This window comes from Ursus arctos, unplaced genomic scaffold (genome assembly GCF_023065955.2).
Source record: "Ursus arctos isolate Adak ecotype North America unplaced genomic scaffold, UrsArc2.0 scaffold_14, whole genome shotgun sequence".
Taxonomy (NCBI): Eukaryota; Metazoa; Chordata; class Mammalia; order Carnivora; family Ursidae; genus Ursus; species Ursus arctos.
This window is the reverse complement of record NW_026622808.1, coordinates 28,033,969-28,059,515: the sequence shown is the minus strand read 5'-3', so window position 1 is coordinate 28,059,515 and position 25,547 is coordinate 28,033,969. Positions and strand designations below refer to the sequence as shown.

At 57.7% G+C, this 25,547-nt stretch overlaps 1 protein-coding gene across 7 annotated transcripts in view; it reads right to left on the bottom strand.

The window, feature by feature from the left end:
* Window positions 1-25,547, bottom strand: part of MAST3 (microtubule associated serine/threonine kinase 3) — a 37,559-nt gene that overhangs the window by 3,131 nt on the left and 8,881 nt on the right. For 2 of the 7 annotated variants that reach the window (XM_048226437.2, XM_026500514.4), the window contains exons 3-25: window positions 17,390-17,478; window positions 17,241-17,313; window positions 16,445-16,523; window positions 15,837-15,997; window positions 15,573-15,648; window positions 15,085-15,294; window positions 14,898-14,999; window positions 14,529-14,661; window positions 12,913-12,974; window positions 12,422-12,507; window positions 11,371-11,579; window positions 10,571-10,709; window positions 7,259-7,391; window positions 6,859-7,024; window positions 6,211-6,312; window positions 5,403-5,525; window positions 4,481-4,590; window positions 3,416-3,552; window positions 2,654-2,895; window positions 1,945-2,151; window positions 1,431-1,657; window positions 822-944; window positions 68-204 (exon numbers count right to left, since the gene is read on the bottom strand). In XM_048226437.2, the coding sequence (XP_048082394.2) occupies window positions 68-204; window positions 822-944; window positions 1,431-1,657; window positions 1,945-2,151; window positions 2,654-2,895; window positions 3,416-3,552; window positions 4,481-4,590; window positions 5,403-5,525; window positions 6,211-6,312; window positions 6,859-7,024; window positions 7,259-7,391; window positions 10,571-10,709; window positions 11,371-11,579; window positions 12,422-12,507; window positions 12,913-12,974; window positions 14,529-14,661; window positions 14,898-14,999; window positions 15,085-15,294; window positions 15,573-15,648; window positions 15,837-15,997; window positions 16,445-16,523; window positions 17,241-17,313; window positions 17,390-17,478 (3,126 nt within the window). Of the gene's footprint in view, window positions 1-67; window positions 205-821; window positions 945-1,430; window positions 1,658-1,944; window positions 2,152-2,653; window positions 2,896-3,415; window positions 3,553-4,480; window positions 4,591-5,402; window positions 5,526-6,210; window positions 6,313-6,858; window positions 7,025-7,258; window positions 7,392-10,570; window positions 10,710-11,370; window positions 11,580-12,421; window positions 12,508-12,912; window positions 12,975-14,528; window positions 14,662-14,897; window positions 15,000-15,084; window positions 15,295-15,572; window positions 15,649-15,836; window positions 15,998-16,444; window positions 16,524-17,039; window positions 17,061-17,240; window positions 17,314-17,389; window positions 17,479-19,943; window positions 20,224-25,547 lie in introns of those variants that run through there. The other 5 variants (XM_044384770.3, XM_026500513.4, XM_026500519.4 and 2 more) reach the window with 5 other exon arrangements.

Sequence of the window (25,547 nt, the reverse complement as noted above, 5' to 3'; positions counted from 1 at the left end):
CAGCAGTCCAGGGAGCCGGCCCTGGGTGGTCCACCAACACTCCGTGGAGGGCCCGCCCGCTGCTCACCGGTCCTGTGTCTCCCGCCGGCGGCTCCGCTTGCTCCTGCGAGCCATGCGGCCCTTGGCCACATTCTTCCGGGCGGGGCCCACCTTGATGGAGGTGTTCTCCAAGGCTGTGGTCCGTAGGGCAACCTTGTTGCCGCTCTGCAGGAGGGATGGCGAGGGGTCACCTGGGTGCCTCCCATCTAGGGAGCCACCCACCGACCCACCCACCTCCCTCTTCATCCATCGAAGCCCCTGATCCTATCCACCCACTTGTCACCTAATGACCCACCGCCTAGTGGGCCAAAGGTACATGTCCACCATCTGTCCGTCCATGCAATGAGCTTGCCCACCCCCAACCTGCCGGTCCTAGGAGCTATCCAAACAAGGCCCTGCCTCTTGGCCTGTGCCCACCTCCCTACCCTCAGGCCTCAGCCCCTGAGGACCCCTGATCTGAGGAAGACAAAGACAGTACGCATATCCCCAGGCACACATGGTCGGGGTGAGCCAGAGGGAGGGCCAAAAGTAGGGGCACCCGGGGCGGGGGGCAAAGGAGGAGGTACATCCTGGGCAGAGGGGAGGGGACATGCAAGGCCTGGAGGTGGGACCACGTGTGGAAAGGTGTGGCTCCAGGGAGAGAACCTCAACATCAGGAACTGTCAGGGGGTCACAGGAGCAAACCAGAGGGTAGGCGCTGGGGGCAGATCTGGGGACCCTGAGGATGGACAGGGGGTAGGGGTTCTAGGAGCCCCAAGGGTGGGCACTGGTGGGGGCTGTACCTTCAGCAGCAGCTCAACGACGTCCATGTGCACCAGCCCCAGAACTGACTCCCCGTTGATGTGGGTGATGAGGTCCCCAGCTCGCAGGCCCGCCTCCTGGGCAGGGCTTCCCTCCTCCACGTTCTGGGGGTGAGGGTGGGGGTGGGTGGTATCAGCGGTCTGGGGCCCCACAGCTGGAGACCCCATGCCAGCCAAGTCAGCCGTGGGACCCCAGCAAGCGGCTGCCGCCCATGCTGTTTCCTGGACCTTGGGGGCTGTTCAGAGAGTGACCGGTGAGGAGGGAAAAAGGCCCTGGACTGGGAGGAGGCAGGATGACACCCCCACTGTGCACCTGCAGGCCTGGGGTGGGAACTTCATGCCCACCTGAGGTCTCTATCCCTCTATCCATCCCTGTCGGTCTTGCCCAACCCTGACCCCCCATAATTATGGAAGAGGGACTAAAAGGCCCAGCTGGCACCAGCTCCCTGCCCTGGGCTCTAAAACCTTGCCGGCAATGAGCCCGCTTTCCCAAGACTAGAAAGGAAGGCTCCAAAAGTGAAGTGCCTTGCCAGGGGGAAGTTAGGCTCAAACCAGGTCCCGCTGTTCCCGCTCACCCTAAGGCCAACTTACCCAGACAACATGGTGCACGGTGTAGACATCGCTGTCACCCATGTAGACGCGGATGGCCCGCAGGCTGAAGCCGTACTTCTTGCCTGAGCTGTGGATGACGATGGGGGGCCGCAGGCTGCCACACACGGGGGACGGGTCTCGGCTCGGAGAAGAATCTCGGGATGATGGGTTCGAGGACAGCGAGCGTGGGGACAGAGGGCTCATAAGCGGGCCGCCGCTGCCATCATCTGCAGGACCAGGGTTGGGAGGGGGTCACTCCCTTGCAGGGACCAGGGCTGGGAGGGCAGCCCCCCCAACCAAGCTGATCACTCTGGCTGCTTTGCTGTTGCTCCAATGCCCCAAGCATGGTCCCCCCACCTGGCCTTTGCACATGCAGTGCCCTCCGCCAGGAATGCCAGCCCCCCAGCTCTCCCTGGCTCTAGCCGCTTCCCCTGTCCCATGGCACGGCCCCCACCCGGTGGTCAAAATAGACGTGGACAGACAAACAAAGACGAGGCTGGGCCACATGCGGTACCGGCTGTGATGATGAGGGATAGGGCGGACACTGAGGCAGACTTGGGCACGCGGCCCCCACTGGGGGAGACCCGAGACTTCTCGGGAGCTGGGTCTCTTGAGCCCCCAAGGCGGCGGCCCCGACCGGCATCCAGGGCCCGCGGTGTCGAGTGCCGGGCGCCAGTGCTGTTGCTTCGCAGGCGCGCGTGGCTGAGGGCGGCTGTGTCGGCTGGGGGTCAGCAGGGCTGGGGGTCAGCCTGGCCAGTCTCGCCACTCCGCCCCTCTGCCCTCGGAAGGCAAAGCCCCTTCTTCCGCAGTCGGCATGTACACCGTTCAGCCTCCTCCTGGCCTTTCTTCAGGCAGTTCCCTCTTCCTACACTTCCTTCCTGCCCTGCTCTCCCTGGAAAGCTCCACTCTTTAAGTCTCCTCCTCTAAGAAACCTTCCTCCACCCATCAGACCCCTACACCCCTCTCAGAGTTCCTCAGCCTCGTCCCCTTCTCCAGTCCCGTCCTGACGCCATGAAGCTAGGGGTATGACCCCCTAGACTGGGAGTAACATTGAGGCTTGAGGCCTCTCTGGAGCCCTGGCCTCTCCTGTCTTAAAGCTTTTGTTAGATAAGTGAATGGGCTCTCTGGAGAGCTCCTCCTCATCCTTCAAAACCCATCTCAAATAGTCCCTCCTCTGGGAAACTTTCTACAGTACTATCCCTCCCATCCAGGACCTCACCTACCAGAAAGGCTTGAGGGCTTGGGCATCACTGGGGTGGCTGCTGGGGGTGGATCAGGCTCCCCCAGAATGAAGATGGGCCTCTTGGGGCCCACAGAGGCTGGGCTGGCTCCCTCATCCTCCGACGAGAAGGCAAACTTGGGCATTGTGTCCAGGCTAATAGTATTCAAGAGCGATGGGCTGGGGCCCCGCTCCGGCTGGGAAGATGACTGGCAGGAGGGACCAGAGGATGTCCAGGACTTCAGTCTGCAGCAGGGAAGAGCCAAGGTCGTGCTTGCCAGGTCCCCTCACCCCAGGACACCCAGTCACCCCTAGTGGCCGTATTTTAACTCTCAGCTTTGAAACAGAGGTAATGTGTAAATGCGGGGTGAGCTCTCTCTGTGTGCTGGGTCCTCTGTCTGCCCGAGAAATTTCTGTCTGTCTTTTACAACCCAGCTTCCAATACACATCCTTTAGCAGACACTGATTATTTTTCTGTTGAGTCTGATCTTTGAAGAATGAACAGGAGTTCGTTAGCAAAGGGCATTCTGGCAGAGGGGACAGGGCAAGCGAAAGCCTAGCAGTCTGACCGCCCCCCTGTGCTATGCCCAGTGTGGTTAGGGATGCAGAGCCAGGGGCCACTCTGGCAGGGCTCGGACATGCCAGCCCGCATGTTTGACCCTTTTCGACTGGGCCCCTGGGAAGCTTTCTCCAGTGTTAGACCTTGTGCTTCCGCCTCCCGGCAGGCCTGGAGGCTGGATCTGCTCACGCTCCCCAGCCCACCTACCGGATCTCCATGCTGAAGCGGCGGCCAAACTCGCCCTCGCCGCTGCGCTCCCACCCTTCCTCCCGGTCCTCACTGAAGCTCCGTTCAGCGAAGGTTGGGGTGGGCTGGGCGGCCAGGAACTCGGAGCTGCTGTAGACCTGGCAGCAACAGAACGTAACAGTAAGGACAAGGAGGCAGGCAGCCACGCCCCTGGGGAAGAGCTGGCTTAGCTGAGTGCTTTCTATAAGCCCAATGCTTCCCTGTGAGTCACTGCCTTCAATGCATCCTCGCCACACCCCTGAGAACAGCAGTCTGTCGTCCACTGTACAGATGGAGAAACTGAGGTTCAGAGGGGCCTGGAAACCAACGGCGCCACAGCCGGGGTTCCTGTGGCGGTTCAGGATGCTGTGCGTGGGGCTCAGGCCCACAAGCAGCAGGGAAGGTTTTTTCCCTCTAATTCAAAACAAAGGAAGACACTTAAGCTGGGGAGGCTCTAAAGCGAGCCCCAGTCAAGCAATGCTGTTCACAGGCACCCCAATGTGGACACATCCCAAACGTTCATCGACGGAGGGGTAAATGCAGTGTGGCCCATCCACACGACGGAATATTACTCGGTCGTAAAGAGGAGCGAAGCTCTGACCCGGGCTACGTCGTGGGTGAGCCTTGAAGATGTCGTCCTGAACACAAGAGGCCAGACGCGAAAGGCCACATGTTCTGTGATTCCACTTCGGGGAAAGGTCCAGAACAGGCAAACCCAGACACAGAAAGCAGATTGGTGGTTGCCAGGGGCTGGGGGAGTGGGGCAGGGGAGTGACTGCTTGTGGGGACAGAGTCTCCCTCTGGGGTGATGGGAATGTTCTGGAGCTAGACAGAGGTGATGGGTGTCCAGCATTCTGAATATGCTAGATGGCGCTGAACTGTACACTTTAAAATGGCTAATATGGTATATTTTATATGTATTCTTGCCACAATAATAATTAAAAAAAAAAAAAAAAAGGTAGAAGAACGCCCCCTCCCCTCCCCGCCCAGAATGAACCTCTTGCCATGTTTCCTGAGTGCCAGCTATGTCTCGGGCCCCGGGCCCACCTTGCTGAACCGGTGGGAACACGACGAGAACTGAGGGATCTCTGTGGATGACTCCTCGTCATTGGTTTCCTCGTCCTCCGAGCCCAGGTGGCGGTAACGTTCCGAGCGTGCTGCAGGAGGGAAAGGCACGTGCAGCCCCCCTGATGCCCAGAGGTGGCCGCAAGGGCCGTGGGGTGATGGGGGGGGGTGTCCCAGGCAGGGACATTGAGATGGGACCACGTCTGGTGTATTTAGGGACCACAGGAGGCTTAAGTGGCAGAGTTAAACGACGCAGCCGCAGCCCTATGATCCGCGGGATCGTGGGTGGGAATTCTTGCGTCTGACCCTCAGTATCCTCACCCTTGAGACGGGTCACCCGGAATTAGGTAATACTGGGCATCTTAGAAGGATGCTCCCCATTTTACAGAAGAGGAAACAGATACTCAGAGAGGATCTCTGACATGCCCAAGAGCACACGGCAAATTCTGGAGGAGGTGCTGGAAACCGAGGGCATTTCATTTGTCTGGCGGGAGCCCCACGTGGGCAGAGGAAGACTTGTCTGAGCCCACCCAGTGTCACAGGGGCTCCCTCCACAAAGCACAGCAAAGCTGTGTGACAGACAGGGCTCCCTGCCTGGTCAGGGCTGGACACTCAGGAGGCTGAACCTGCTAGACATGTCCGGCAAGGGTCTGCCATACTCGGCGCCTTGGTTTCCCCTCTAACAACCCGGGAGGATGCCGTGGCCTCCTGAACCCAGATGCACAGGAAACCAGCTGGGGGGGGGGCAGCTGCCAGCAGACCTGCTCTAATTTCTCAAAAGACTCAGGAAGTCAGAAGCTCCTGGCTCGGGGCGAGGCGCTGGGGTGGAGACCCTGGCAGACACCCCCTCCCCGTCTCAGACGAATGTGGGACAGAAGAGCCCGCCCCCTTGACTCCCACTTACTGTCAAAGTAGCTGGTGTCGTCCTCGGCTTCAAGCTGTGGCACAAACTCAGCTTTGTGTCGCAGAAGCCCGGCCCAGTCCAGTGTCCAGAAGAAGGGGTGCTGCTTTACCTCGTGGGTGCCACCTGTAGACATGCCCAGCTCAGCCCTGCGGGTCCCTGTCCCCACTGCCCCCTGGACCAACTATGAGCCCAAACTTGGCCAACACAGAACCGTAAAGATGGCGAGGGGAGCAGCCACTGTTCCAGAGCCTGAAGAGGGACGGAGCCGGCACGAGAAGCCAGGCCCTGATCTTTCCTCTGCTGGATTCTGAGATCCCACCACCCGGAGAAAGCCCAGAGCCCTAGGAGGGCTTCCTTGCCAGGCCTTTTCCATGCATTTCTACTCCATGCAGTAGAGCTGACTGCGTGAAGGTATCCTGTTCCCCAGCCTCAGCCCCTACGTCCTCTCCCAGCGGCTGAGCTTCATCATGAACATGACCTGTAGTGGCTGCGTCATGGGCGGCTGCAGTCTCAAACAGTCCTTTAACCATTAATTAGGTGGCTAGGGAAATCTGGACAGTGGGATCTACTGGGCTGGGCCTCTGAGGACCTTAGGACACAGCCCGTGGTGACCTTGCAGGCTCCCATACTCAGCCTCGGTGTCCCGTCTGCATCAGACCCAGCTACCTGCGAGTTCCTGGTGAACTCCTATGCATCCTTCAAACCCCAGCCTCAAGTCCTCCTCCTCTATGCAGCCTCTCAAGTAGAGTTATTGCTTTCCCCAGCCCCCATCCCACCCACCTGGCCGCACCCCCCCATAGTCACATACCCGTGCCCAGACGGTCCAGTGGGCTCTGTCGGAGCAGCCTGGTGATGAGGTCCTGGGCATCAGCTGGGAGGGCCTCATCTCCTTCTGGCCACATGATCTCATCTAAAATGAGGAGAGGGGAAAAAATTAAATTAAATTAAATTAAAAAAATAAAATAAAATAGGAGAGGGAGAGAAAGGGTGAGGATAGCCCTTCATTGCACCTCTGACCACTTCCCCTCACTCACTGCACACCAAGCCATCGGCCTCCTCTGTTCCTTCCAACACACCAGGCTCAGTCCCACCCACAGCCTTTGCTCCGGCTGCACCCCTCTACCAGGGCTGTACCCCTCTTCTACTTCTGTGGCTCCCTCTCACTCCTTCAGGCTTTGCTCACACTGTCACCTCAGCGAGGCTTCCATGACCCCCTATTTAAGGCAGCCCTCCCCCACATCTGGGACCCCATCCCCTCCCCTCTTCCTGCTTCTTTTCCTTGGCATTTTTTGTATCTGATGTTTCGTAATTTGCTTATTGATCTCCCTCCCTGTCTATCTTGCTCGTGGCCATGTCCCCAGTGTCCGGTTGGGGCTAGGCACCCTGTAGGGGGGCTGTCGCCCAGAGTGCCAGTGGGGCCAAGACTCGAACCGCGGCCATGGTGGGGGAAACGCACCACTGACCACCTGGCCAAAGAGTTCCTCGGGGGTATCTCCGAAGAAAGGCACACAGCCCACCAGGAATTCATAGAGGACAACACCCATGGCCCACCAGTCCACTGGCTTCCCGTAGCCCTGGCGGAAGATCACCTCGGGCGCGATGTACTCAGGCGTCCCGCACACCTGGGTCAGGCAGAATGGGGAAAAGGAGGATGGCCTCCACCTCCAGAGAGGCCACGAGAGATGGAGAGGCCAAGGCCAGGCTGGGCACAAGGGCGGAGAGAATTACGGGGCTGGGCGGGGGAGGGGGCAGTTTATCTTGTCCTTTGTGCTGCGAAGTCTCCCCATGTCCTAAGGGTCAGGATCCAGACAGAGGGAGGCGGTCCCGCACCCAGGGCCACCTGCCCACCCGCGTACCTGCTTGTCCACGAACTCCCGGGTGTCCTTCTCGATGTGGCCCTCGTAGAGGTTGGTGGCCATGCTCATGAGCCCAATCTTGGACAGGCCGAAGTCGGTCAGCTTGATGTGGCCCAATGAGGTGATAAGCAGGCTGTGGGTGGGTGGGCGGTGCACTCAGGGCTGGGGGGCCCAAGGTCCCTGGTCGCTCATGCCACCCCAGAACTTGGGGCCACCCCAGCTGGGTTGAGGTCCAGCCAGGGCAGCTTCACTCCCCGGAGGGGATCTGAAAGCGCTTCCTGAACATGGGCTCATTATCACAAGAAGCAGTAGGTCTTGGGCAGTATTTCAAATTTGGCAAACACCTTGGTGCACCTACTGGATGCATCTGCTGTTGCTGCTGAGCACCTACTGTATACGCCGCTGTTCAAATATAAATTTCCTGAGAATCACTCCGTCTCCCCACTATGTGTTAAAACATCTGAACACCTACTGGGTGGATCTGTAATATAGTTTTGTACACGTGTCCATTCTTTTCAACAAACTGAACACTTTGCGAGCACTTATCGTTTACATTCCCTGTTGAACAATGAACGTACCTTGAGCATCTGCTGTATACAGAAATCTTCCTGTGAACCTCATGAGACCCGCTTTTAAAAACTTGTACACCTACTATGTACCCTGCTGTTCAAGTTTTCCCAACAGCTGAAGTACATGCACGTTTTGCTAGATAATGGAATCCACACGCTATCTTTATAAAGTTACGTTTTCATGTATCTCCTGGTACACCTGCTGCTTCATTTCTAGAACTCACCGTGTATATCGAAGCTGTCTGATAAACCTTTTATCTGGCACATATGTGTACCTCGACTCTATAAAGAAACAACACTGTGCACCTACTATGCAGCCGCTATTTTTAAAAATAAGGGATGTTTCTCGAGCAACTAGGGTGTACGCCAGTTGAGGAAAACCATGTCGGTGTAGCCGCCAGATACAGTTAAAACCAGGGGCTTGGGGCGCTTGGGTGGCTCAGTCGGTTAAGCATCTGCCACTGGCTCAGGTCATGATGTCGGGGTACTGGGACTGAGACCCGCATCGAGCTCCCTGCTCAGCGGGGAGCCTGCTTCTGCCTCTCCCTCTGCCTGCTGCTCCCCTTGCTTGTGTTCTCTCTCTGTCAAATAAATAAAATCTTTAAAAAACCAAACCAAACCAAGGGCTTACGGCAGGCCTGGGGCCATCCACTGTTAGGACAACCAATACTTCTGGAGTTCCTACGGGCACATGCCTGTCTAAAAAACATTCACCTCTTGAACACTGACTATATGAGCTATTTAAGAAAAATGTTTTCCTTCTTAGAAATGAAATGCTATGATGTCCAGGATATGCTTCAAAATTACCCAGCCTGGGGGAAGGGGGGGAGCCGGAAGTGGGGAGGAAGCGGGACTGGCTGAGTGTTGGAAGCTGTGGGATCAGGATGGATGTGGGGAGTGGACGGTGGGGGGCACCGGACCCTTCTGTTCCGGGCTGAATGGTGTACCCCCAAATTCCCATGTGGAAGTCCTAACCCCCAGGAACTACAAATACGACCTAATTTGGAGAGGATGGTCGTGTGACTAGTTAAATGAGGACGTCCTAGAGGACAGTGGCCCCTCATCCGCTAGGACTGGTGTCCTTATGAAAAGGGGACATGTGGGCACAGACACGCAGAGGAAGGACTCCACATGAAGACCGGAGTGATGCTGCCACCAGCCACGAAACCTCCAGAAGCTGGGGGTGAGGCCTGGAAGAGATCCTTCCCTGGCACCTTCAGAGGGAGCCCCGCTGAGCCCTTGATCTTGGACTTCCGGCCTCCAGGACTGTGAGAATACGCTTCTGTGGCTTCAGCTTCCTAGCCTCTGCTACTTTGGTCTGATGGCCCCAGCCAATGAATGCACCTTCTCTTGACTTTGGGATGTATTTGAAATTTTCCAAAGTGAGAAAATATATATATTTTTCTCAAGCACCTATTAAGTGTGCCTACCTCCCTGAGGCCTCTGGGGCTGGCCACTTGCCTGCACTTTTGGCACATGAGGGTCCCGAGCCTGGGAGGGGCAGGTCCTGCTTTGGGGTTTGACCTGAGACACTCAGGAGACCCCATCCCACTCAACTGGGCAGAGTTCTACTGGGCACAGGGCATCCTTAGAGTGTCGAACACAGAGGCCCAGGTATACAGCAGGTGCCAAATACACACTTTATCTTCTGAGCTGCTGGCAAACTACGAGATGCCCTGGAAACAGGCAGGGCTCTTGACGCTTCTGTTCACATCTCCACGTAGCAAGTGTCTTCCTCTGAGAAAGGGACAGTAAGGTGCTCCATGCTGCTCTCAAAACAAAATCTTTGTAAAAAGGGAACCGAAGGGTTCTGGGCCTGGCACACAGCCATTGCCTAATAACTGTTCCTCTAATCACCTTACACAAAGCCGGTGCCCCATGAATACGCACCAGATGAAAAAATGTGCTTTATAAATCCGAAAGGGTCATCAGTGTGCGAGGAGTTAGTCATACTGCCATCTGGGTTCCTGAAAATACACATCTGCTCTGTTTTCTAAGCTACTCACAGGCTGCAAGATGCCCGAAAACACGCAGGCTCTTGACGTTTCTATTCACACCTCCACGCGGCCAGAACACGAGGAACTCGAGGTGCTTGCCTGGACTCCCCAGGGCCTTGATAAAAGAGCAGCCCCTGGCTCTTGAAACAGCAGGTACTCAATTAATGCAGGGCAGAGGGCCTTGCAAATTACGTAGGGGTTACAAAGCATGAAGGATTATTCACACACGTGTCTTAGGCAGCCATAGAGGACCTGGCAAGCAGTAGGTGCTTCTTAGGTGCGAGAGTAAAATAAACCTCCCGAGGCTCTCAGTAAACACGTTCTCTTCCTTTCTTCCCTGCACGAACACTCAACAGGTGCTCGAGAGGCATAGTCCCTTTCTTCACGTGTAAGGTCTTGCAAAGGGCATATCCCTGTTCCCGGTATACAGATGCTGCCTCCTAAGTGCACGTCTTCTCCCCCTGGAGCAGCAGCTCTGAGGATATTTTGTGCACCCTAAAGTGCACACCCTCTCTCTGACTGGCAGCCCCTCCAGAAATGTACTGTCCTCCCCTTGCATACAGCAGGTGCCTGTTAAGTACCTGCTCTCCTCTCTACACACCAGGTGCCCAACATTGCCACTGTTCCGCGTCTTCCTGTCATCAGGGGCCCCAGGGGCCAGCAGAATCCGGACAGGTGGGGCTCTGAGCAGCCTCAGAGCCCAATCAGAGGCCCTGCCCCCGCCCCCGAGGCCCCAGGCGGCTCACTTGTCAGGCTTGAGGTCGCGGTGCACGATCCCATAGTTGTGCAAGTATTCGAGCGCCAGCACCGTCTCGGCGAAGTACATGCGGGCCATGTCCACGGGCAGGGGGCCCATGTTCTTCAGGAGCGTGGCACAGTCGCCGCCTGTGGGGGGTGCAAACAGAGCCCCTGGGCTCTATAGCCTCACCCAGGGCCTACAGGACCACTCCCACCTCCTGCAAAACGTCCCCGGTCTGTACCAAACCAAGGTGGGGAACTGGAAGGGGCAGGAGGGAGAGCCGACCTTGACTCCTGATTCTCCCCTGGCACGACAGCAGCTCTGTAAGGGCCTTACCCTGTACCCAGCTGGTGCCTCCTAAGTGCTCGTTCCCTCTCCCTGCCTAGAAGCACCTTGATCAATGCACGCCCCTGCGCTCAGCTGAAGGGCCTGCTCATTCTTAAACTGCAAACTTGATCCCACAACTCCTTTCCCTGGCCCCCAACCATTCTGGTCCTTCCGCCCCACACCTCCCTCCCTCCCTCCCCTGCTCTTACTTCTGGCCTACAGGCCTCTGCTCAGTCTCCTCTGCTGAAGATGTCCATCCGTACCCTATCCCCCCAAGGTCCTCCCCTCGCACTCCTCTTTGAGCTCCCTCAGCCCCAACCCCCCAAGATGGGCCCCCAGCCAGAGACTGAGGGTCCCCTGAGGCAGGCTGGGACCCCTTGGAGGACAGAGTAGACCCCAGCTTGGTCAAAGGCGGGACTTTCTTTTGGGTAGAGGGTGAGCTCCCCGTCACCAGAGGCATACAAGCCCTTGTGGCCGCACCTTCCACATACTCCATGACCATACACAAGTGGCGCCGGGTCTCGAAGGAGCAGAACATGCTGACCACAAACGGGTTCTCAGCGAAGGTGAGGATGTCACGCTCCACGAAGACCTGTTGGATCTGGTTGCGCAGAATCAGGTTCTGCTTGTTGATCTTCTTGATGGCAAAGCGCTGCCGGGTGTCTCGGTGGCGGACCAGGTAGACAGCCCTGGGGAAGCCGCGGTTGCTGAGGCCGGACACTGAGGCACCCCCCGCAGGCAGTAGGGCCTGGCCTGGGCCCAGAACCCAACCGGCCAGGCCTCTGCCCGTGCCATGCCCCACACCTGGGACACCCTTTCTCCTTACCTGGGCCCTCTCCGAAAGCAGCCCCCTAGGGGTCTAAGCTGCCCCTCCCTGGTGTCACATGGAGAAGCCAAAGGTGGCCCCTAGGTGACTTCTTCACGGCAGACTGAGACCCTTTCGCTCAAAAGCCCCCTGAGCCAGACTCAAATAGCTTTACGGAGTGCCAAAATGAGCAGATTTTTAACCATTCAGAGCTTGCCAGGTTCGCGTATCTAGTAAAACCGTCTCGAACTGACTAACCCTCCGTAAGATGAAGCCCGGGGGCTGTAAAGACCCCAAGGACCACTGCCTTTCGGAGCCGTCTGACCCAGACTCCTGGCCACGCTGCTGAGGGACGTCACTTAGACACATAAGCCCCTCTCCAGTCCCTCCGCTGGACAGTCTCATGCTGCCCAGGATGCCCCCTCCCCCCACACCTTCACGCAAATCTGTCAGCGTGGCACTAAAATAATGGTCACTGCACGCTCCAGCCACCGTGCGGCCATCTTGTTCCTTGCATGGTCCTGAAATACCTACAACTCCTACACCTGGGGCAGGTAACGGCCTAGACTGTGGATGAGGCTGTCTGAGGCTCTAGCCTGACTCTACTGCATCTCTACTTCCCTCTTCAGGCCTTGGTTTCCCTGTCTCCACACTCAGGGGCCACCTGGGCCCCAGTCATCCCCATGAGCATCTGAGAAATGGGTCTATGGGGACCCAAGGACTTACCCGTAGGCTCCGTTGCTAATGAGTTTGATGGTCTCGAAGTCACTCTCACATGGCTTCCTCCGTGATGGGCCGACAAGGGAACGGCTCTATGGGGCAAGGAGGGGTCAGGGTCCTGCCCCACCTCTGGGCAGGCCAGGCTCTCCGTGCCCATAAGTCTCAACCATTGGGTCAGGCATCTGATGCTACTTCCTTTTTCCAAACTTCTACAGCCCAACTTCTGAGTTTCTGAGCTTTGGCTCAAGCTATGTCGTCCTTCCAGAAAACTCCTATACATCCTCCAAAACTCCCCTTTCCTGTGCCCCCTCCAGTCTGGCCCTGCCCAACCGCCATGGCAGGGTAGTCTCATTTGCCTCTATCTTCTCCCTAGAGTCATAAGCAATTATGAAGCACCTACTACATGCAAAACCTCAAAAACCCAGCCCCTCCCATGGCCGCCTAGTCTACCTTGAAAAGAACAAGACAGGTGGGAGCACCAAAGCTCTGTGACTTACCTCTGGGGACTCGGGTGCTGGAGGCTGTCCTTCCTCTTCCAGGTGACTCAGAGGCACCATCTCTGTAAGACAAGGGAGGAGCCTCAAATGGGGCCTCCATGCCCTGCCTGTTGATCCCCCAGAGATTTCCTACGGCTTCCAAGGGTCATCCTGGGCTGGGGACGTGGTGCCTCCCTGACTAGTTCCCATGATATCATCATTGAGCCCCTATTACATCCAGGCCTTGGCCAAACCCAGGAGGCCAGACTAAATAATGACTGAGGAACCTTCCAGAAGGACCAGTGGGAAGCCCAGCCTCTGAATGGCACAGCTGTCATCCTGGCTCCAAGCCTTGGGCCTGTTAACACAGGCTGTGACACGGGCCCTCTGGGTTTTGGCTCCTAATATCCTCCTCAGCTTAGGGTGTGGTCCAGAAGGAGCCCCCCCCCCCCCAATTTACTAGCCCTAGGGCTTGGCAGAGAGGTGGCCCCGACTGAGTGGTTGGTGAACATGAGCCGTGATGATGGCAATGAAGACAGTGTCTCACAGTCACGGGGCAGGGCTGGGATGGGACAGTGGAGTCTCAGGGGCGAGGGAGGCCTGGGTTTGAATGCAGCCCCCTTTACTCAGTGGGTTCCCCCCAGGGGGCACTGCATCGATGGCCCCACAGTCACAGCCGCCAACCACTGGCCACCTTCTGCCTCCTCTGATACTGGGGACACCCACAGCGCCACCTGCATTATCTCCACTGCACAGCCGGGTACAGCCATGGCCACACAGCAAGTCTATAAATGGCCTGGCCTTGGGCCCACTGAGGTCTGAACCTCGGCTCAACCTCATCTGCCCAGAGCCTCAGACTTTCCAGCTTTGAATGGGGACAATGGCAGCCCGGTCCCAGGGTTAACACAGCAATGATGCTGGGTGGACACTGGCCACGGCGCAGAGCCCTGACAACCCCATCGCCTTCTCCCCGGCTCCCCTCCTTCCTCAGTTCTAGCCACACCCCTCCTCCCCGCTGTTCTGCTCACGCGCCAGGCATGTTCACCCTTCCCCCTGCCTGGTTCACCCCCTTTCTTCCCCAGATCTGTACCTGGTCACCTCTCCATCCGCCAGCACTCAGCTTATCCATTGACCTTTCCCCAGAGCCGCCCGTGACCACACCTGGCCCAGGCCAGGTCCAAGTTCAGTGCTCCCTTAGTACCATGTCTCAGTTCTCCCGTGTCAACTGTCTGGGGGGAGTTCTTGACCGGCTTGGTCAAGCCCACGGGTCGCCCTGTCTGACCCCGAGTCCACCTCCTGGGCCACAGTCAGATGACATCGAGAAAGTACATTGTGAGTTTCCAGGCTGACGGGAATGCCACTGCTAATGGTGGCTCCCTGGCCCATCTTAACTTGGCATTGGAAGACACTGAGGCTCCTAGGCCCTGGCAGGTCAGAGGGTCCGACGTGTGGCCGTGTGATGCAGGGACCCCAGGCACTTTCCCACAGTGGGCCCCGCAGGTGGCTGAGGGCAGGGCCACAGAGAGACGAAGGACAGTATTGCAGCTGTGAAGTCGATGGGCCTGGGTTCGAATCACAGCTCTGCCCTGGCTTCTCCTCGGGTTTTCCCTTTCCACCCCACTCCCCTGTCAGCTCACCCTCGAGGGGGTCCTTAGCCAGGCCCAGCTGCCCAATGATGTACTGTGGCAGGTCCGTCTTGATGCCCTGGCCCTCTCGGGCCTGGCCCTCGGCAGCCTCCAGCAGGTGATAAAACTCCTCAGGGTCAAACTCCTGGGGGTGCAGAGAGGCTGGTCAGCTGGGGCTTGGCCTCACCTCCAGGCACCTCTGTTCCCTCTGTCCAGAGCAGCCCGAGGGGCGGCTCCGGCTCTCCCCTCCCGGTCTCAGCTCCTGACCCTTTCCTGGGGAAAGAAGCCCACCCTGGCCTGGGGGTGGCCTGCGCGCCTCTCAGTGGGCACTGTCCCTTGTGCCTCGGCAGGACTGTCACGCAGCCGTGTGTGGACACTCACCAGGCACTCAAGGAGCCTCGCTGGCCTCGAGATGATGATGAGCAGCTTCCGGACAAGCTGGACGATGAAGCCCACCTCCTCACTGTCCGAGCGCTCGTGGGCCTGGGGGCAGGTGGGTGATGGCGTCACCGGCAGGCCCTGGGCCCTGGCCTGCCTGGGGACCCCTAAACCCCCGCCCCCCACGCACATCTTGCAGCAGCCTCTCCAGCTTCTCCTGCATCTCCAGGAAGTAGCGGGAGGTGACGAGTGCCTCTCCAGACTTGGCCAGGCAGTCGCGGGCCAGCTCAATGATCTGGTGGTGGATGAAGCCCAGGACGCCGTCGGCCAGTGCCAGCCGGGCGCCGGGCGCAAAAGCAGCCAGGAACTCCTGCAGACGGCCTTCCATCTGTGCCGTGGCCTGGGCAGGGTGGACGGGGCAACCTGGTCATTGGATGGGGCTGGGGAGCAACACATAGACGGGGGCAAGAGAGACAGTTGGGGAGAGAGACTTGGCGATGGGGTCAGTGAATTGGGGGGGGAGCGATATGCCTAGGTTGGGGGGATGTTTTGAGACAGAGAGACAGGAACAGGCAGAAATGGGATAGATGGGGGGATAGAGCCAAGAAGACAGAGTGCCAAAGAGGAACAACAACATGGAGGGGAGCTAGGGCCGGTCCAGCCATCAGCCCTGCCCACCTTGGGGAACCTCTCCCGGTACACATGATTCATCATGACGATTTCATTGTCGAAGGTCCCTGTTGTGCGTCCCGGGCTGTGGGGGGGGGGGGGGTGGATGACACACAGTCAGCTTGCAACATGGGCCCAGAGACCCAGTCCAGGGGAGGGTCAAGGATCAGAGGCCAAGCTTGGACAGGGTCAGGGGCGGAGATGGAGGAGGAGCCATAATGTGGCCCCCAAAGCCAGTCCAAGGAAGGGCTAGGGTCAGAGGTCAAGACCCACCTGAGACTGCGGGAACGGGGACGAAGGTGGGGTGAGCGGTGGCCGCCTTCCTCGTCAACCACGCTCTCTGAGCTGCGGAAATGCTTGGACAGGAAGCATAGTTCATCCGGCGTCGGTTGGAAAGGAAGCTGGTGGAGGCGCTCCCGGGAGGATGAGCTTGACTGGCAGGAGGGGGTATCAGGGCCACGAGTTCACAGTCAGCGCCAAAGCCAGAACCCCAGCATTAACCGTCAAGGCCTAGGCTGCCTGCTGGTCACTGGATGGTAATACGTTCCTGCCTGGCTCCTATGCATCCCTCAAAACCCCAGCTCTGATGCCCCCTCCTCCAGCAAGCCTCCCTGCCTGCTCCCCAGGCAACCCCAAGACTCCCTCTGGCCAGGCACTAACCCCATGGGATGAGGATGTCTGTGTCCTCCAGACTGGGGGACTCCTTGGGACTGAGGCTGGGTCTTTTCAGGGACCCATACATTGCCCAGAATGGGGCACAAAGGGGGCAGCCAGGATGTCGGCTGACTGGACAACTATCCAACACCTTGATAAAAACCAAAGACGTGTCCCGCCCCACCTCGCACCCGCCTGTCTGCTGGCCAAGGTGGGACTGTGGGTACCGAGACGGTGGAGCTGGGCGTGTTGGTTCCATAGCCAGAAGATGGGAGGGACGCAAGGGACCATCTTCTGCCGTCAGCCCTAGAGAAGAGAACCAGAATAGTTGGAAGGAAGGCATGGCCCTCACGGTTTGGGGGGACTAAGATACCACGGCTGGCAGATTCTGGCCTTGTTGGAGGAAGAATCTCCTAAAAAGGCTGAGAACAGAGATTCAAGGTGAACAGTCTGCTGTGTGTTTTCTCCTCATCCTTCAGACGCCTCCTCCAGGAAGTCCTCCCTGACCCAGCTGCCAGCGTATACTCCATCAAAGCTCCGACTTCTCTGAGTTGCAGTTGCTGGGATACATGCTGGTTGCCCCCACCAGACTGAGGACTCCCCAAGGGCTAGAGTCCAGCCTCGCCTTCCTCAGCCCCCAGCATAGGGTATGGCACGTGGCAAGTACTGAATGTTACAGAGTGAATGAGTGACATTTAAGTGCCTGGTACACAAGAAGTCCTTCATTAGCTCTTACTAAGTGAATTCGTGACTTTTAGTGAGTTAATAGTTTTTAGACTGGAAGGTGTGCCCTCCTCCTCCCCAAGGGCTCCCTGAAATTACCTGTCCACACGTGGGATGTGGCTGCAGAAGGCCGTGCGTGTTTGCCAGGGGCAGAAGCCAGAGGGAGAGACCACCACAGGGCAGGGGATGGGGGAGGGGAAAAAGTGAATGAGGAGGCAGGCCCAGCCACCAAGCACATGCCCCTGCCCATCCCCTCACCAGCTGTGCCGACACCATCCCTCAAAGCCAGTGACCACTCACCTTCGGGCAAAGGGGAAGTTCACAGCAGATGCAGCTGAGAAGTTCCGAGGACTCTCCAGAGGGCTGTTGCCTGCTGAGGACGAGGGGGACACTGAGTCAGAGCGGGCGAGGGCAGGACGCCGCCCCTGCATGCTTATTCCCACACTCACCTGTGGGGACGGAGAGCGGAGACAGGGGCCGGGAAAGGGTTGGCGAGGGCGTTCCTACCACCAGACTTTTGCGGTTCCCGCTGCGACAGCTGTCGGGAGAGGTGGGGACAGGATCAGGAGCTGGCCCAGACCTCTGGGCTCAGAGGACAGCATGCCCAGGCCAGAGCACACACATGGCCAGCTCTGGGGTGGGACGGGAAGCTAGGTGTGACCACTGCCACTCTGGTCCCAGCTGGGCGGCCGCATGGCCCCTAGCTCAGTCTTGGAGGCCTGGGGTAGCCATTTTTGACAAATATTACCTAGTATTAAGACTGCTGTGGTTATTATCGGTAGACCCCGCCCATGGCCAGGAGCCCCTGGCTGGCCTTCGCTCGCTTCTGTGTTCACTATCCCACCCCCACACTTTTGCCTGTGCCATGCCCACTGCCAGAAGCAGTGGCAAATAAGGCAGAGGGTGGAGAGGACCCTGGGGCCCACTGGGGAATTGAGGCAGGTCCCCACTCCATCCCAGGCACCCCTTCCCAGGTCCACGGCCCCAAATGTCTTGGCAGCCCTCCTCCCCCGGGTCCCCCCCAAAATGCCAATCTGACCCTTAAAAACCCTCAAGTCAGCATCTTGCAGTTAGATCCCGTCCTTAACTTTTGCCCACACATTTCCCTCCCTCCATCCCAGTTCCCTTCCTCCAGACCCCCTGGCCCAGGCCACTCCCACCCTTGCCCAGCCTCTCCCACCTGAGCCCTGCCCCCAGCCCCCGCCCTGGCAGAGGGAAATTGAGAGCAACACGGTCTCCCCTCCCTCCCCAGTGCAGTCGCCCAGCAACGGCTCTGCTTGCTCTCGACAAGTGCATCAGCCCACATACCCTGAGCCGCCAACGCAGCTCAGTGGTTCAGGGAGGGAGAGAGAAAACCTCAGGGCCTCACGGGGCCAGGAATGGTGTCCCAGGCAGAAGGCACAGCGCAGGCTAAGGCATGGGACAGCATGGTCAGCAAGCCACCGAGGCAACAAGACAGGCAAGGAGGAGGGATCCAGCCTGTCCACGGCTCCATGTGCAGTTGCCCTTCTGAGTCTGTTTCCCCATCTGTATACCTTTGCAAGGCGCCGGGAAGATTTGACGAACGACATACAGTGTTCAGCTTTGGGCCCAGCACTGGGTAGACTACGGTGGGCAGGTATAGTGTCGTCTTTCTCCCCACAACTCCTGCAGGGCCCAGTACGCGCAGTGGTAGGGCAGGCAATGCCTCCCCGGTGAATTCAGTCACCGTTTGCCTATCCCAACAACTCTGGTGGGAGAGACCACCTGCACCCATTTCCCAGCCTAGGAAACTGAGGCCACAGACGTCAACAGCCGCAGGGAACTGTCCTCTAGTCTGATGTGCAGAAGCAAAAGTGAAACCCACAGGTTCCTGCAAAACTTCCTGCCAACACCCACCCCCCACCCATATAGCCGCCAGTCCCACATCCTCTCCCAGCCCTCATCTGGGTCCTCAGCCCCACGCTGCAGCATTTGTCACCAGCAGCAGCCTTTGGGAAAAACACTTGGCCCACCTTCCTCTCGCGCTCAGGCAGGGCCTTCTTGAAAACACAGCCATATTTGAGGTCTCAAAGGGAAACCTGGGCATCATTTGTTCACTTGCCAAGCATCTGTCAAGTGTCCACAGTTTGCTCAGCCCTCCCTGGAGAAGGCCCAGGACCCTGTGAAGCTGCCTGGCCATTCAATAAACACCCATGTGGGACAACACAGAATGAGAATATGGCAGAAACACTGGCTGGAGCCCAGCTGCCCGCACCTGATCCCTAAGATACTCCTAAGCTCTCTGTCGCTCCACAGGATCCGGGAGAAGAGCCTAAGCCCTGAACCTAGTATTCGGGGTCCTTTAGCAGCTGCTGTCCCTGCCCAGCCTTTGCCTGTGCTCCCCTCTAGGAATGCCCCAACCCAGCACCAGTGAAAAGCTCAAGAACAGAGAGGTTAAGGAACTGCCTGAGGTCACACAGCCAGGCAGTGGCTGGGCATGTTATTTGAACCCAGTCCTGTAAAGTCCACGGCCCTTACTTGGCCTTTGCTTTTCAAAAAGGGAAACGGAGACTCCAAGCCAGGCCAGGCTTTGCTGTGGTTAAACCCAGTATGTTACCCGACTTACCCGATCCTGCCAGGCCACCTGCACGCCAGCCTCGTGCAGTAAATATCTGCTTCTGAAACAATATTTCCGCTGACGGGGCCCCAGGGACAGACTAGCTTCAGTTTTTCCAAGAACATCTTCCCCCCCCGGTCTGCCCAGGCCTAGAGACCCGGGTTCGAATTCTGCCTCGGTCCCAACTCCCTGCTGCCTGTATCGCCACCCTAGCTGCGACCTGGGCAGGCAGACACCCAACTCCGGGTAACGAGGGGCGAAAGGAGGGTATCTGGACCCCTAGCGAATACCCTGATCCCAAAGCGTCCTCCCCCTTCCCCCTACCGCCACACACAGCGGCCCTCGCCACGCCGCCGGGATATACTTCTGGCAACTCGTGTTTGCTTGGCCGGCCGCCGCGCCTCTGCCCGCACGGTGCCCCCTACCTCTTGGAGCGCTGCAGCAGCGCGCCCTTGGCAAGGCGGCTCCGGTGGCCTGGCGCAGCCACCGCCGTCCAGTAGCTGGGGTCGGACATGCTGCTTCTCTTTGTGCCGCCGCCGCCGCCCGAGACCCGGGAGGCGCGGGGGCGCAGCCGGCGGCGGCGGGGCGCGAACCTCCGCGGCCGGATTGGCCCCGGGAGCCCCGCGGAGCGGGGCAGAGGGTGCGCGCCGCTGGGCTGGGGGTAGGGGGCGAGGAGGAAGCGCGCGCCCCAGAGCGCGGCCGGGAACCCCGCCCAGGCGAGCGCGGGGGCGGGGCCTTGCGGGGGCGGGGCCTTGCGGGGCGGGGCGAGCGACGCGGAAACGAGGCTGGCGGACCCGCGTGCTGGCTAGTGGGCTGGGCGTTGCCAGGGCCGCGGGCGGAGGGGCGGGGCGTTGCCAGGGCTGCGAGCAGCGGAGGCGGGGCGTTGGCGCCTGGTAGGTTAGGCCCTGGAACTTGGCCCCTTTCCCTCGAAATGTAAATCTGTTCACGTCCCCTTTTCTCTCCCCGCCCCGCGCTAACCCCTTCTGAGTGTGGCACTTGAGAACTACCCAACGGCCTGGCCTGGCTCATGCTACAGCGCCCACGCTGGCTCCACTTCTCGGAATGTTCTTCCTGCCTGGCAAAATTCAGCATCCCCTCTCCCAGGAAGCCTTTTCTTGTGTCTGGCTCTGTCTTCCCCAGGCTTGGGCTCCTTGGGGTCCCAGCATCTCCCAGCACTGGACTGCCGGAAAGGGCATGTTGAGCAAACCGAGTCAGGGCATCTGACATGATCTGCCTATGTGATGGAAAGGCCATCAGCCTGGCTACAGTCAGGACTCAGGGGACACCTAATTTAACTTCTCAGGCCTGTCTTCTCAATTGTAAAATGGGAGGGGAACCGGGCTGACAGGATGATTACATGAATTAGATGCAAGGTGGCGCCCACAGTGCCTGATACATGTTTGATAAATGTTAGCATCAGGCTAACTTCCAGGCCTCTGCTTCTCCATCTACAAATGTCCCATCATGAAAATGGAATCAAATCGGAGGCATGGAAAGTGCTGGGAGTACAGTACATGCTCACCACGGGAATAGGACTGCCTCACACAACAGGCAGTGAATTAATGCTTCTTCCTCTCATGACAGTCCCAGAAGGCAGGGACAGTGTCACCCTAACAGTGGCCCCTTCACAGGCCACACAACACTTTGGGAACCAACCCAGGCCTGATGCTGAAGCCCAGACCCCACATCTGAGAAGAGAAGGCATAGAGAGATACCCCTGCCTGGTATGTAATCCTAATTCTCCCCAACCCTCTTGCCGCCAATTTTGCTTCTCGGGTCTCTCAAGAGACTCCCCATCCTGTCTTCACGGCCAGTGTCACTCTCAGGTATCTCCTGGGTGTGTCTCCCAGAATGCTCTCCATCTCCAGGTCCCCCAGGCCTGGGTCTCAAACACCCATATCTGGTCATTCAATCACTCAACATTTATTGAGTACCTACTGTATGCCTGACCCTGTGCTGAACCCTGAGGACCGTGCCCTCAAGAGGCCCCAAGTCCGGTGGGGGAGGCAGCGAGTAAATGGGAAACAATGAAATGATCGAGGTAATTTCAAACACTGAAGTCAAGGAAGGAAAGGAACAGAAGTGACAATGGCAAAGCATGACTTTAGCCTGGAGGCCTCTCTGAGGAGGTGACACTATAGTCAGCTGAGACATTGAGAAGGAAGAGGAGGCAGCCATGGAAACAGTGTTCCAGGGGCACCTGGGTGGCTCAGTCAGTTGGGCGTCTGCCTTCGGCTGAGGTCATGATCCCAGGATCCTGGGTTCGAGCCCTGCATTGGGCTCTCTACTGAGTGGAGAGCCTGCTTCTCCCTCTCCCTCTGCCTGCCGCTCCCCCTGCTTGGGCTCTCTACTGAGTGGAGAGCCTGCTTCTCCCTCTCCCTCTGCCTGCCGCTCCCCCTGCTTGGGCTCTCTCTCTCTTTCTCTCTCTCTCCCTCCTTCTCTCTGTCAAATAAATAAATAAATAAAATCTTAAAAAAAGAAAAAAAGAAACAAGTGTTCCAGGTAGAGGGCACAGCTTGGGCAAAGGCCCTGAGACAGGACTGAAGGGAAGATGCCAGCAGAGATTACCATGTAAGACTTGTGCATTGCAAGAGGAGTGCAGTTGTACAGTAGAAGCAATGGGGAGCCACGCAGGATGTGTGAGCAGGGGAGGAGCGTGATCTGAATTATTTGTCACCGCCACCCCCATGTCTGCCATGGGGAACAGGAGCTCTCAAGGACAGGAATGCAGATGGCAGGAGGCTTGTGAGAGGCTGTGACAGGGTCTGGGAGGGGGGAGACACTGAAGCCTGGACCAGGTTGAGGCTGTGGAGAAAAGCGGGTAGATTCTGGTCTTGTTTTGAAGCCAATGGATTGGCCCTGCCAAGGGGCCAGATGTGGAAGGGAGGATGGAAGCAGTCACTTCTGACCCTTAGGTATCCCATCTGAGCCAAGGGCCAAGGACAGCACCTCCTGCATGCGGGCAATGCAAGATCCCACAGGTCTGGGGATCAAGTAGGGACAGAGTCGTGGTCTTGTGTCACCCTATGCTAACATGCTTTGCCCACGAACCCTCCCCGCCACGTGTGCCAGGGACACTGCTGCGCAGTTAGGAAAGGAACTACCCTGCTCAATCCCAGCTGTGGCCCCACCCCGCACTGCCTCCATGCCCCGCATTACACCCACTGCTCTGGCACCCCCAGCAGCCACTTCTCCCACACCCATCTGGCTTCGGTTTCCTCCTCTGCAGAACAGGGCTGCAGCTGACAATCCAGAGTGCCTGTGGCCACGGCAAAGGCCTCCCATGAAAGGCTGACTGAGCCACTGATCTCCGGCGCCAGCCCACTGCCCACCAGATCCCGTGCCTCCCCGACTCACACACCCTCCATGGCCCCTCACTGCTTTTACAGCAAAACCACACTTCTGGGTGAATCCCTCCCCGAGGGCTCAGATCCCAACCCTGTCTATGACTCAGGATTCACCCCCCTCTGCTTGTGCGAGCGACCGTGTAAATGGCGAAGTCCCAGTGAGCATACAGACCCCTACCCCCAACCTTTCCTTGGTCTGATCACCCCAGCCCTTCCCACCTGCCCATGCACTGTCCACACTCCTCCCAGCCCCATATGCTGTGTGGTTCTCAGTACCCTGGAGAGAAAAATGCAAATTCTTCCTGTCTTTGGCATTCAAGGCCCCAGAGAGAAGACTCTTCTGACAATGCCTTTTGTTGCGATCCCCTCAGAGAGGGCCAAACCCTTGGTCTTCTTCAATTACCTCCCACCCATCACCACCACCACCACCACCACCACCACCAGCACCAGCAGAGCTCTCCTACCTACCTCCCCTTTCTCCATGCCACAAACAATAACTGAGCATCTGCTATATACCAAGTCCTGCCATAGGATAGAGGACAGATCCCTCAAGAGGCTCCCAAGCCCCTGGGTGAGAAAACCAACCCAATAATCACACAAGAAAACATGGAAATTACACCCATGATACAGTCTCCATGAGGGAAATGGACAGGCGTAATGGATGTAATCGGGGATTGGGAGACCCTGAATGGGGGGGCCGTGGTTTGGAAAAGCTTCCTATCTGAGGGCTTGATAGAGACTTGTCAAATGAAGAAAGGAGGAAAGCACATGCAAAGGCCCTGAGGTTGGAGGCTTGTGTTTTGGCAGCCCAGGATGTCTCATGGCTAAAGTAGGGTGAGCCAGATGGGGAGATAGACAGGGAGGAGGTGGGGGGTTGCAGGGGCCAGACTCACCGGGCCTCAGAGGCTGAAGGAACAAATTAGGCTTATTCCTAGGGTGCTTGGGGCAGGGGAGGCAGGGGCCCATTTCCTTGCCTAGCCCAAGGTGATGTGGTTCTGCTGCCCTCTGGTGGAGGGTGAGGACGCTTTTCTGCTCAGAGCCCCAAACACTCAGCCTCCATTTGCTCCTGGTAAAACTCAGTTATCCGCAACAGGTGCCTCCCCTCATCTCTTCCTCACGGGCAGTGGAGGCCAAGGAGTCAGTGTCAGATTTGGCCTGACACTCTCTCCCAGGGTACCCCTGGACAACACACTCTTAAGTTCTGAGTTTCCTCCTCCCCTAAATGGGGGGTACGGCAGTCCCTGCCTCCCACTGGACACACCGACCTGGTCCACGCCCCACCATCTCCTACCCAGATGTTGTCCTAGTCACCTCCCTGACTCTGCCACCTCCATTACTGTCACCTGCCCCCAGCAGACCTTTCTTCCCCCAAAGCAGCCACAGAGGCTTTAAAAATCTTGGTCCTGCCTCAGGACCTTTGTATGTGCAGTTCCCATTGTCCGGTGCCTCTCTTCCCCTAGCTCTGCCTAGGCTTTGACTAAAACACCACCTCCCTGGGGCACCTGGGTGGCTCAGTTGGTGAAGCATCTTCCATTGGCACAGGTCATGATCCCAGGGTCCTGGGATCGAGCCTCACATCAGGCTCCCTGCTCAGCGGGGAGCCTGCTTCCCCCTCTCCCACTCCCTCTGCTTGTGCTCTCTCTCTCTGTCAAAATAAATAAAATCTTAATAAAATAAAATAAAATAAAATAAAATAAAATAAAATAAAATAAAATAAAATACCACCTCACCCAAGAGGTCACCATCTGAGTGTATCCTGTTTGTCCACTCACTTGTTTATTGCCCACCTCCTGAGGGCTGACTGAGAGCCCCTTGAAGGAGGGGCTGTGTCAGTCTTGTTCACAGCTATGCCCTTAGCACCTGGCTTGCAGTACGTGCCCACTTAATGAAGGTAACTGTCTGTTACCCAGCACCCAGTGTGGGCTCCAAATTCTTCTCTGTTCTCCCCATTAAAGGTCTATGGAAAGAATCTAAGCAGCTCATTCATATTAAGGTATAAATGATTGATGGGCTCTCGAATTCTAGACATCACTGACTCACACATCTGTCACTTCGCTGAACTTTTCCCAAGCTCTGCGAAGAGTCCATGATAACCTTGATGTTCCCTCCTGTACAGCGGGCAAGACCCTGCGATGTGCCGGTCACAGAGGGTGGCTCAAACCCTCAAAAGACTCTGGCAGCCAAGCTGGCCCTGATGCTTAATCTCCAGACATACCGAACCAGGAGAACAGGTGTCTCCTCTCGGAGCCTCGGTTTCCCCAGCTAAGAAACGGGGTCAGGAAGGGCACCTCCCTCCGGGGGTTGTGGAGGAAACAGAAGGTATGTGGTACAGAGCTGGCACTCAGTCAGACTGGTTCTTTCCTCCCTACACCACTTTGCCGGGTTCAGTGCATGGGGCTGTCTTGGTGAACTCTCCGCCTTGGGTGTGTGTGTGTGTGTGTGTGTGTGTGTGTGTGTGTGTGTGTTATACATTCAGAGGGAGGAGCTTTCTGACCAGCTGAGCTGGGTGTGGGGAGGGCCCCTGAGGTCCTAGCCTGGAAGGCCAGGCTGGTTCAGTAGGGAGGGCCCAGAGCAGGCTGGGAACCCAGCACCTGTCTCAAGGATGTCCTTGGGCAACAGCTCAAGTTCTCGCCTCATCTTAGCCACCTGTCGGATGGAGGACTTGTTGGCTAGGGCTGAAAA